At 37.6% G+C, this 12572-nt stretch overlaps 2 protein-coding genes across 2 annotated transcripts; one reads left to right on the top strand and one right to left on the bottom strand.

The window, feature by feature from the left end:
• Positions 1-42: 42 nt before the first annotated feature.
• Positions 43-3661, top strand: LOC139152272 (uncharacterized protein in mobD 3'region-like). The gene is made up of 4 exons (XM_070725415.1): positions 43-93; positions 1317-1768; positions 2108-2284; positions 3565-3661. Exons 1-4 carry the CDS (start codon positions 43-45, stop codon positions 3659-3661), a joined length of 777 nt encoding a protein of 258 aa, XP_070581516.1.
• Positions 3662-6857: 3196 nt separating this feature from the next.
• LOC139151462 (uncharacterized) lies at positions 6858-8594 on the bottom strand. The gene is made up of 3 exons (XM_070724286.1): positions 8214-8594; positions 7439-7650; positions 6858-7159 (listed from the first exon to the last, which is right to left on the bottom strand). Exons 1-3 carry the CDS (start codon positions 8344-8346, stop codon positions 7064-7066), a joined length of 441 nt encoding a protein of 146 aa, XP_070580387.1. The 5' UTR covers positions 8347-8594; the 3' UTR covers positions 6858-7063.
• Between the last annotated feature and the right edge of the window lie 3978 nt (positions 8595-12572).

Below are 12572 nucleotides of genomic sequence, written 5' to 3' on the forward strand. Positions count from 1 at the left end.
TTTGTGCATTTTGTGTATTTTGCAAGTGTATTTTATGTTTGCATGGCGAGACACGTCGGCTCTACAGGAGACGTCATTATCTACTGCCTTGGGGTCAGAGGAATCTTAGGGGGGGGGAGGCCACTAAAAATATTGAAAGCATAAGGGAGTTGCTCAAATGTGGAGAGGAAGAATGGGAGAGACTACTCAACTTTTGGGAAATGTACTGAAGCATTTAGTGCAGTTATGAAATGATACACAAATAGAAGAAAAGAATAAAAAACATTATAAAGTGGTACAATTAAAAAAAATCCCATAATTTGATTATAATTGCATGCTAAGTATATTGACTATCATTACTAAATGAGCAATTTTCCAGTATTTCCTGATAAAAATTGATACACTTGTCTAATCAAGCATGAGAAATTAGAAAACTAATTATCAAAAGTTACATCATAAGTATGTAATTGAACTCTAAACATGTAATGAATGTACCCTGGAAATGATGCTTGACTAAAGTCCAACAACAGCTACTTGGATCTAGAAACAATTTATGGAATGTTTCCATGTGAACTGAGTAAAAGTATGACGATGTTTAGGTTATAATTGTACCAACTTCGAAATTTTCAGTGGTTCACGTGCCCAGAATCCAACTGCAAAAGAAAGTACAGACAAGAAGGGGAAGCATCTGTTCACTATTTTGATTGCCATGTAAAGGTCAACGACATTATATGGAATTATAGCTTTATGCAACATCACAAAGTGTCAGGTTGATGCTAATAATAACGTTTTATTATTTATCGTTCCCTTGTCAAAAGTCATACTTTGAAGAATCTTTCATGCTATAGGGTTTGTTGCTTGTGCCATTTCGTTTTCATTATCGTACTCAATTTGAATTTGCAGACATATAACTGCCTAACATGTGGTCACAGATTTGACACAGAAGAAGAAGTTAACGTTCACTTCTTTGAAAATCATTTTCAGGTATAAGTAATGTGACAGTGTGTCATTATAAAGTAAATATTTATCAAGAAGTTTCGATCATTAGAATTTCCATAAACCTGGTGTATTTCATTTCATGTCAGTACAGTAAGCACTTGATGAACTGTATCATTACGTACTATTCCCGCACCATATTTAGCTGTTTTTAATGTAAGCTATATGTTATTATCTCTGTCAAACAAGGTTTGAAGCCGTAATAACATCATCTTTTTTTCTCTCTTTACATTCAGCAAGGAGACTGCTGCTTAGAATATTCTTCAGATGATCTGTCACAGATAGAATATTCTTCTGGTGATCTGTCACAGTAAGAATATTCTTCTGGTGATCTGTCACAGCAAGAATATTCTTCTGGTGATCTGTCACAGCAAGAATATTCTTCTGGTGATCTGTCACAGCAAGAATATTCTTCTGGTGATCTGTCACAGCAAGAATATTCTTCTGATGATCTGTCACAGCAAGAATATTCTTCTGGTGATCTGTCACAGCAAGAATATTCTTCTGGTGATCTGTCACAGCAAGAATATTCTTCTGATGATCTGTCACAGATAGAATATTCTTCTGATGATCTGTCACAGCAAGAATATTCTTCTGGTGATCTGTCACAGCAAGAATATTCTTCTGGTGATCTGTCACAGCAAGAATATTCTTCTGATGATCTGTCACAGCAAGAATATTCTTCTGATGATCTGTCACAGCAAGAATATTCTTCTGGTGATCTGCCCGGTCTACGTTTTGACAGTGAAGTGGCTGAAATCACCAGTTGGGATGACTTTGATAAAGATAGACGGTAAATTGTTTTTAAAAAGTAGCCGGTATTGAATAGGAAGTCATAGTAATTTTTGCCTTCCGGGGCCTTATAGATTTGGTTGTGTGCATACTTGCATGCGTCTGTGCATCCTGGCAGATATATCAGACATACGGGACCAAGGCAGCAAATGTACAGAGAATGAGAGTTTATTTTTTAAAAAAGCTAGGTAAATTTTCGTCTCTCTTTCCAAACGTCATCGCTTTGCTGATACAATTGAGGGAGGAACAAAGCTCTAGATGCATTTTACCATGATTTTTGTGTATGAGCGAAGCGGTAGGAGTGTGTGATGTAACTTCTTTCATTTGTTATTATTAACAGGGCATGGGAAAGTAAGAAAGACATCCTGTTTATCAATGCATGTACTGAAGGAGCAGTTCCACGAAAACATGTGAGAAAATTGATGTATGACATACGGAAGAGTGATGAAAACAACAACCCTCAAGAAAACAAGAAGAAACCAAGTCCACAAAAGAAAAGGGAAATTAATACCACTGAGTCAGGACCCCTGATGTGTTTCTTTTTAAAAAATCTCAACTTTGATAACAGTCTTGAAAGTAGATGCGGATATCCTATCTCTCAAACAAAGTGTTACATTGACAATATTTCATCGTCCATCTCGTAATACTTTCACACTTTCAGGCATACATGTAAAGAATGCATTGCCGGACCATTCACAGATGTGTCTCGGATGCAAACCCATGACATTGATGTACACCTGCAAGAACAGGTTGACGCATTAGCAAGTCCAAAAAAAGTCACAACCATCACTGCCAGTTAGTATAAGCCCTTCAAATATAAGATAAGTCTCATAAAGGTATGTTCTTAATGAAAGGCAATGCTGTTGAATGTTAGTACAAATATCTTGAGGTCGTCATATTAGTTAATTTAGTCATTGATTACTTCAAGTATCACAGAGATGAAATAATATATATATATCTGTCGTTGTACACCAATCAAAAAGTATCTTAAATGGTTTTCATTAATTTTTAACGATACATTCTGAGAAATTTTTCTTTCATAAATACCAGTGTTTTTCCCTATTAACGGAAGAGATTATGCAACTACTTCTGGTGATGTGGTTGTTATTTCATCGTGAGTTAAAATAGTTCATTCTGTCGAGTGCAAGATTTTTCACCAAAATGTATTGAAGGGCATTAATCATGAAACTTGCTTGCACAAACTAGTGATGTAGGGCCATCAATGAAGCCCGTGAAAAATGTAACAACACAGATTTTGTCATTCATATCTCTCTCTCTCTCTCTCTCTCTCTCTCTCTCTCTCTCTCTCTCTCTCTCTCTCTCTCTCTCTCTCTCTCTCTCTCTCTCTCTCTCTCTCTCTCACACACACACACACATACACACATACATATATATATATATATATATATATATATATATATATATATATATATATAAGTATACAATGTCCTCGTGGAGAATTAAAGTGATCAATGCGGTTAATTACAGTGCTATAAATAAAAACACAGATTACTTCAAGTACAAAGTAATAATACAAAGGTTTTATTATTTTTTACTTTAAGTAATTTGCGTTATATATATATAATATATATATATATATATATATATATATATATATATATATATCAGATATATATATATATTTATAATGTGTGGAGAGAGAGAGAGAGAGAGAGAGAGAGAGAGAGAGAGAGAGAGAGAGAGAGAGAGAGAGAGAGAGAGAGAGAGCACCTCCAACGCATAGGTGTGTGTTTGGAAATGAAGCATGTAATAACCCATTTTCTTTTCTTGCTTCAGTCAACAGACACTGTTGGAGCCCATTCTTTTGATTGACACCGAAGGAAGTCACTCCATTCAAGCAGAGCTCTTCTGTTGTTTCTGGTACACCATCTAAGATGCTAGGTGCTCCAGAACTCATAAAGATGTTCTCAATTGATGACATTGAAATTAAACTTTGATCCTCAGAACTGTTCTCAAATGTTTTGCAGACACGATATCCCTCGGTGATATCTCTGCCAGTAGCTGTTGCGGGGCATGGACGAGGGGTGGTCAAACAGCCAAATACTTTTGGGTCTCCATAAAAGATAACACTTTGTCGACAGTGAAGTGGCAAAAGAAGTTTCTCAAAGAATGATCACTACTTTGGAAAGTGTAGCCTCGCAAAATAAGATCACCTATCATTGTCCAATATTGTTGGTCAGGGAAGCCTATAATACATGGGCACTGATGATGGGAGATTAATACTGCTACTGCCCTCCTAAAATTGTGGACAATGAAATCGTTTAGTATAGGTGAAAATTAAGCATGTATTTTACAGCTGGTGAACACTTGATGATGGTCAATATTTAATTCAAAGGAAACACAGAGTAACGTTCTATAACTTTGACTATTTAAATGTTGTAGACTTACATGTAAAGTGGAGTTGTACAGTAAGTGCACATTGACCTCTCACTGCAAACGCAGGAGAACATTGTACGCAAAAGATAAGTCCACGTGGACACCACTGACGACAGATAATCCGAAATTGGAAAACTCTCTCAAAGTAACTAAGATAGGGATAGCGGAAATTCCTTTCGAAACTAACATCAGAAACAACATGACTCCAGGAGAAAGAAATGCTCTGAAAAATTTGTCTGAAAACAAACAAATCACAATAAAGCCCTTCGAGAAAGGAAGATGTATAGCCATTATGAATACGAATGATTACCTTCTTTAAGACGAGGCTGGATGCTTATATTTAAATTAGCTTATAGATACCGTGGTTTATGGTTTTGTGATTGGTTGAAACTAATCTGTCTAAAACTAAAAAGAGGTTTTTATTTTGGCCTACTGTGGTGAATCCACCTGTATTCGTCAAAAGCGTTTTCTGAGGTTGTCGATGGATGCCTTAGGAGTGCATTCTAGCCTACGACTCAGATCACAAAAGGTCCTTTCATAGAATATCTTGTCCGTGCTTGATAAGTGATCTAAGAAAGCAATGACTATAAATGAAATGAAGGCAACTTCATACCAGTTGTATCTTTGTTACTGATGCATATAGTTAGAATCAATGTGTTTTCACTATAACGGGAAACATGGCGAGACACCGGTGAACATTGTTTGATTAGACTGGTTTTGATGAATGGACGTGACTAAAGGTCGTTGTGAAGATTACCCTTGTTGACACGTACGTCACTAGTCTTATCTTTGTCGATGAGGTATAGCTGACGTTTGTTTGGCTAAATTCTGTTTTGATACAAGATAATTCTGTTTTTCTGCAATCATGTTGTTGAAGTTTTCGAGTGAAGAAATTACCTTTTATGAGGTCCACGTTGTTGATACTGCATTTTGCGGTCATATCTTTGGATTTTACTAAGTTGAATGAAGCCTTTGAAGGTGTTTGACGGATGGCAAGAACAACTCAATAAATTGGAACAAGTTGGTTGGTCTTGTTTAATAAGAAACTGGAAAATAATAGAGAGCAATCAAAAAGTGTTTCCGGAAAAAGCTATCATGGCATATAATAGGAATAAAAGCATAAAACACATCATTGTTCAAGCTAAAATCAAACACGAGGAAAGTTTAAACGAACGGTCTGAGCAACAAACAACGTAACAGTCAGACCACAAGATAACGACTCGAGCATCTCTTTTCAGTCTTTTTGATGAACAACGGCTTCCATCACAAACTAAAAATGTTGGAACACAAAAAGCATTCAAGTGACTAATGAAGGGACCCCCCTGAAACACTATTGGGACGAATCACAAACGTAAAACAGTTTCCCGGTGACCAAGTTCACATGACCAGGGTCAAAGCACTATCGATTCACCAGTATTTCGTCATCTTTCCAGTTATCATGAAAGAACATTGATCTACTCAATATACTGCATGATCACTAACGAAGGTAGAACCAATGTGTTGAGTTGCCTTCATTTCTTTTAAATCAATCACGCGAGCTCACGATATGGTCTGTCATTCTCAAGTTCATGTGAATAACTCTGGAAGCCAAAGGTGACTTTGACTATTTGGTCTACGTTGACAACTAAATAGAAGATAATATTTCGGGAAGCACGGGAAGCAATCCTTTGTTGAGCCGATCATCAGGTATTCTATGTAAATTTCGTACCTATCTATATAAACAATTGCTGTAAAGAATTGATGATTTCTCATCATTCACATTGCCATCGTCTCATCTCTTAACAATAAAAAACGAATATATTGTCGCGAAGCAAAAAAATGCTAAGTTTGAAAACAGTAGATGTATCGTTGGGGATTTTTTTTCTTATAATACACCAATTACTAAAATACATAACCGGAGAAAGAATTGGCGTGTGACATTTTGAGACTTTTTCTCGCGCGTTTAATAAAATTTGGAATAAACGGAAGAAATTGGGAATAAACGGGAAAATAGAGACACTTATGTTTGTAAAGCAAGGTTCATCAAAGGAATCCATTATTTCGTCTTCAAAAGGATGTTATTAGTCTAAGAATTAAAAATATGCAAAAATGTTATTAATCTAAGAATTGAAAAAAAAAATTATTTGATTGTGAAACCTGAACATCATTTTCTCGGGTTGTTAGCAGAGCAGCAAATATACCTTATATACTTTGTCACTTCCGATGACATCTTCCTAAATAGGTCTCAGCCCTCGGGTGTCAACTGGGCCCCAAATGATTATACTGACAGGTAGGCGATTCAAACGACCGATTTCAATTGCGTATAGGATGGGAAAGTGTTGGGCATAACTTGCAGTGGTTTGCGTTGAACTGCTGGTATTAACCGGGAAATAGACATACTGTGTAAATCGAGGAATTGCCAATTCTGTTAGGTGTAACTACCGTCTAGCGGTAATATCAGTCGATCACAACCCAACCAGATCCACACAAATCACGCTTGCAAATGATGCTTTAATTATGTGAATGTGTGGTGTTGTTTTCACGTCAACTTTCGTAGAGTTATTTTTTTCTTGAGTGATATTACCGTCCGGATGATATGATAATGACGCCTTGCAGTGTTGGCAGCTTCTCATGTCACGCAGTATGCGTGGTTCTCGTATTGTCAACGGTTCAACACAAAACACTGTATTTGCACACAACAATGAAGCGTCGAATTAATTGGATGATATATTATTTTAATTGCACAACCATCGTAAAAGTAGCTGGCAGGGAATTCATGAAATGAAAAAGGAAATAGATTCAATACCATGTGATCTTAAAAGTAGCGGACGGGGATGCAATATGAAAATAAAAGTACACGGTATGTGCTCTTCTCACGTCCGATATTTTCGTCATCCGAAACCGAATTTACATCTGATGCTTAGGATCCACCTTGCTTTGAACCCGAACCGTGCGTAAGTGCTGTTCCCAAAGCGTCGATATCATTGCACATGTTTCTGTTGCAGCATCCGTACTCCTTGACGAGAAAGAGAGCAAAGGTCATTGAATTTACGAATACTAAAGTGTTTTATTCAGGTGAGTTTTACAGTGGAGATATGTAAAGAAATTCACTGAAGTCCTAAGTACAACGTTACCACAAATGGAATATAGAATTTCGAAATACGATACGAAAGTTCCTAAAATTTGAACGCTCTATCGAAATGCATAACTTGTTCTCAACGTCCCTTCAACCGACAGAGCAACTCCTCCCGCGGAATTCGAGGGCGAACGAGCAGTGAACAAAAATATCCCTTACCAAAGTGTCTTCCTCAACACACTTCCCAATGGTCGTGGATATGTCGTTGCAACCCTGCAGCAGTTCGTCGCCATCGTTACTAATATAGCACGAACCAAAAGTTAAGCACGAATGCTCGTCACCATTCCTCCCACAGGGTGGATTGCAATTGCAGACGACCAGCGTTGGTTCAATGGCGGGCTGGACAAAACTTGATTCTTGGTCAGAAGAAACTATGATATTCAATATTAAATGGAGAAGCAACGTTATTGTATGATCATCTCGTTATTTTTTTGCAGTAATCATTCCCTTATGGTGTAAACCTCGTCTATTGATTCGACTTAAAATAGCACAACTTTTTCTATCGTTTTAGACAAAATGAGTTTGCAACGCCATCCAAAAATGAACTCTTCGGTGATAATTATCGATATGTGACGCCAAAACAAAACCAATAATTCAAATGACACAAAGTAATAAAATTTCCAGGTCGCATAAACACAAATATTTTAATACAATTTCAGGACGGACCATCTTGAACCACGAATATAGGTAACTAAGTGATGGTGTGTCGGAATGGGTGAGCGTACCCTGCTAGCATGCTACACCCGTCAAGAATGGTCCAAAAGTGTCAAAACCAAGAGCATTCCAGTGAAGCTACTGAATGACATTTCCGTCGAATAGTCATGTATCAAACGGCAATGATTCTGCCTTTCCAATGAAAGCACAACATCCATCCGAAATGTTTGCGTGTATCCTTAGCGCGGCCAATTAAATGCTAAAATGCTGACGACCTTACCTTCGTTTTCTAACACATGTGGAAATATGTATTCGGGAAAGAATGGTATGATTAGCGGCGGTAGTGAGAAAGCTGCGTCTGCCAAGATAAGTATTAGCATACACGTCACGTGCTGTTCCTTACGGACTCCCATTGGACAGGTGTCAAGAAACCGGTTATCTGCCCTGCACTGTTCTGTTCAAGTACACTATACCACGCTATACACGGGCTCGCTGACACTGTGGACTTTGCGGATAGCGCTAGATGGTGCATGGAATTCGAAATTACGATTTTGATCGATGACTGACGGAAATTGCCTCTAACAATGGTGATTTCAATCTCAATTTAGACGGTAGAGCAAATTATTGATAAAATAGTGGAAAGACAATTGTTTTAAGTGCTCTGTGCAAACAACCATTTTTTTCAAATTAAACAGACATACCTGGAAATCATTATGTCAAGCTTATCCGCGCTCATGAAACCTCTGTACTGGGTGATGTGAATTTTGCACGGACGTGAAAGTCGAGTGTTCAAACAACAAACAAACGAACACGTTAATAACAAAAAATCAGATGAGCAAGATAGACAACTTGTTTTCATGATATTTTAATGAAACTTAAAAGCTGATATTTTACATAAAATACTTGTTCGTTTATGAACTATGACAATGCAAGCCAAAGTTTTAAAGCATTCATCTTTATGGAAGGCTTGTTTTTAAAGAATCATTAAACAGATAATGTTACCTAAAATGTGCGAGTCGTATGACGTATATACTTGACGTATATACTTGAACATGAACACACACAGGGAATCATTCATATGTCGTGTTTGTCTCAAACAACATTCTTTTTACCAATAAAGCTCTAGAAATGCGTCCTGAGGTCTTTCTATCCAAAACAAGTCTTTCGATCAAGTGATTCGAAAGGGAAAATTAAAGAAATTTTACACATTTACAAGATTGTTGGTGTTCACTTCGTTCAATCTCAGTCTTGTGCAATCAGATAACCTTCAAACTATCAAACGACTTATCATGTTTCGTTTGTTCGATATCAATGCAGATCTTGATATCGAAGGCCTGTCTCTCCGAGTGCATGGTGCTTGAGAAGTAAAACTGTGAAAAGTAATCATATCATTTCGAAACTGGACCTTGGGGAAAGTTCGTGCGTGTCGCCGAGATACCAAAGCCTCTTCCCCTTGGATGTGATGGAACGATTTATAAAGAAAATGGCATGGATTTCATTCACAGTCAGCTAGGGAGTTCTTTTCTGCATATTTAAGCCAATCACGGTGTCCGAAAGACGAAAGCAATGTTAAAAGCAGACAACGAGGGACTTTTTAGCTTCTGAGTAGAAAGAGACATCTCCGTTGACCTGTCCATTAAACAATCTTGGGGGTGCAACTTCGATGTTCAAAGGTAGAGGTTACAGAAGTCATGGCTGCAACATTTTACGCTCTGAAGACAGTAATAAAGAGAGAATTCCATTGATTAATGTCAATTCACTAGTTGAATTCGCTCGCTATCTCTGTTCCAACCCCACCTCTCTCTCTCTCTCTCTCTCTCTCTCTCTCTCTCTCTCTCTCTCTCTCTCTCTCTCCTGATTTAGCGAAAAAAGATAAATATAACACATAATGTAGATAAAACAGCTCAAAACAAACTATAACAACTGAATATTGATTAACATCACTCAAAGAAAGAAACTTGGTTGAGAGAATGATTTAGCAAAAATGAAGACGACTACTTACACTCATGGAAAGATGGTTGCATAGCATGGCCGTTGATCGTTCACTCAGACAGCCCATTATGGTTCTACCGCCCCCAGCGCCATAGCTGTAACATGACCCGCGAGTGGCGCACATATATCGGCCACTGCAACGGGGGTTGCACTTACAAAGGATCCTATTGTATTCCGGGAATCCTGAGCCTTCATCGAACAGTTCGTCATCATCTAAAGAGAGAGAAAAAAAAGGATAAAAAAAGAAATGTGAATTCTGAAGTAGACGACCTTTATATCTTATGATCCGCAATTTTTTGAAGTGTTTATATTCTGTTTAAATTATCTTATTCAGGCTTATCGTTCGACCAAAAATTGCTCGTATTTATTGAGCGTTTATACGAAAAAGTATATCAATAATGTTCGGATCGCTTCTGACAATGCTTTTAGAATACTGTTCGAGAGATTATTATGCATTTCGAATACTCTTGTTAAGAATAATATCATGGTGCTTGAATGCAAACAACGCACTTTACCCTCAATTTTTCACTCGAGGTTGAAGAAGAGTAAACATTCCCCTTTTTGTTGCAGCTTTTATTCCATTTGTGATCTTTAAGATAGAAAGCGCCTCGGGGACAGATATTTGGACTCTCAAATTTCTACGATTCTTTTCTGATCTAGCACTTGTAAAGGGCTCATTTTATAAACTCTTATTAAAAAAATTACCATCTAGTTTTTCGAAAATCCAAAATTTCATTTTCACCCATAGAGTTAACACAGAGATGGCGGCCATTTTGAATTTCAAATATCGCAAAATGTTAGATAACTTGTTTCTTTAAATCCAAACTTAGCACGGTGACCCCGATTTTCTATGGTTGATTTGGTTAGAGAATAGATGTTGAAAGTTTTATTTAGGAAAGTTTGAGCAAAAGTCTTTCACTTTTGAAGCGCATACTACCTTAACGGAAAGCCAATGGGGACGCCCAGCAACGACACTCAAACCAATGCAAAACTAGATATGAATATACCGGCGTCAACTCGCATCCATATCCTGACTCTGTCACGGCCCCTCACTCGCCACCTACGCTTCTGACCTTACAAGCGCCCTCAGCAGTTGAGCCGAGGTGAGCTCAGCTAGCCGACGAAGTTCCGCTACGCTTTCGGGAGTGTTCAGGGATGGACCCGCAAATTCTTCTTGTGTATCACTTAAAATAAGTTAACCTCCTCCCATTGCCCCCAAAAATTTATGACCTCCCTTTACGATGACAGAAATTTCATGACCCCCCCCCCCCTCCGTATTGCTTGAGTAAGTATTGGTCCAATTTTAAATGGTAACACTTGCCATTACCGGTGCATAGATACAATATAGCATCAGTGGAAAAGAGATTTTCTCCAAGATCCTGCTCTTCTTTCAGATCTCGTATACACAGTATACTGTGTCTCGGAAGGTTAAAAAAGTCTTTCATCACTTGTGCTGCTGCCAATTTTATGGATTACAACACCACCATCCTCTTCCTCGGCAAAAAAACTCTGAGTCTGATATGTCACTGTTACTGCTCAATAAATCTACCTGAAGGATACTTCACTAGCTATATAGTATAGACACATATATATTATATATATTACATATATTACATTCCTAATTTTATATTATTTTAAGAGTTATAATATAAATATACAAAACTATTCATGTATTTCTTCCTCATTGCTTATTGACATAAAAACAAAGAAAGTCATTACAACTTTTTATTTATATTCCAGCCTTTTGTGTTTATTTATCCAGATAAGGTTTTTAGGCCTCTCTCCTGAAAACTGGTCAGATATCAACAGTTGTGCTACGCACCACAAGGGGAACCTTGCAATATAAGCCAGGTCCCATCAGTTTTAGCATATAGCTTGCACATAATCATTGCCTTGCCACAGCCAAAGGCTGATAAGAATAGTTTATTTGCCCTCAGCGAGCTCAATTTACAGGAAGACAAGCCTGTATTGAGTTGCCAAGGCAAGTAAGGAGTTAGCAAGGCAAGATCTTCATGTGACAGATAATACAATATATTTTCAGTTATTCAGAATGTTTTTGTACAAAGAAACTGCTTTTTTACAGGATGATACTTATGAAAATCGAGTGAACCCCCACCTCTGTGATATTTGAAAAATACAGGACCCCACTTTGCAGTTTCAAATTTAAGGTGACCCCCCCCCCCCGATTTTGCCGACCCAACACCGGCCTTAATAAGTGATTGCTCCCTTAGCCCCGCTGGCTCAGTGAGCTTCGCCAGCGCTTGTCGAAAGACCGTTGAGGGCGCATCACCATACAGAGCTGCGCTTCCAAGCCTTGGTAGATCCTTGGAAGGTAAAGGACGCGTCTTCAAACTCATTAAAATGATATTACTTTATAGATGTATTTTTTGCATCTTCTTTCAAACTTTGTAATGGCTATTTTTATATATATATGCCTAGTATTTTTATCTTGTTTACTTAACATATTGTAGATTTGATAAAATATTTACTAAGCATCTTTAAAAATATTAGAAAAGTGCCCAGTGCGTAGCGAACAAACGGCTGTGAGAGAGTCTGTTGAAATAAGCTGTAAACAAACATTTATCGCTTTTTATGTGTGGAATGACGCAACTGATAAGCTGAAGGCACTCAGATGGGGCTTTGAACA

This window comes from Ptychodera flava, chromosome 15 (assembly GCF_041260155.1).
Source record: "Ptychodera flava strain L36383 chromosome 15, AS_Pfla_20210202, whole genome shotgun sequence".
Classification (NCBI taxonomy): Eukaryota; Metazoa; Hemichordata; class Enteropneusta; family Ptychoderidae; genus Ptychodera; species Ptychodera flava.

Bases quoted from the DNA above. Each gene is read 5' to 3' on its own strand.
- LOC139151462 (XM_070724286.1), bottom strand. From the start codon at position 8,346: ATGGGAGTCCGTAAGGAACAGCACGTGACGTGTATGCTAATACTTATC. The intron at 7,651-8,213 runs GTAAGGTCGTCA...TGAATATCATAG, and splicing joins ACATGTGTTAGAAAACGAAG to TTTCTTCTGACCAAGAATCA. The intron at 7,160-7,438 runs GTAAGGGATATT...TTTCTCGTCAAG, and splicing joins GTGTTGAGGAAGACACTTTG to GAGTACGGATGCTGCAACAG.
- LOC139152272 (XM_070725415.1), top strand. From the start codon at position 43: ATGGCGAGACACGTCGGCTCTACAGGAGACGTCATTATCTACTGCCTT. The intron at 94-1,316 runs GTCAGAGGAATC...GATCTGTCACAG, and splicing joins TCATTATCTACTGCCTTGGG to CAAGAATATTCTTCTGGTGA. The intron at 2,285-3,564 runs GTCAGGACCCCT...TTCTTGCTTCAG, and splicing joins AGGGAAATTAATACCACTGA to TCAACAGACACTGTTGGAGC.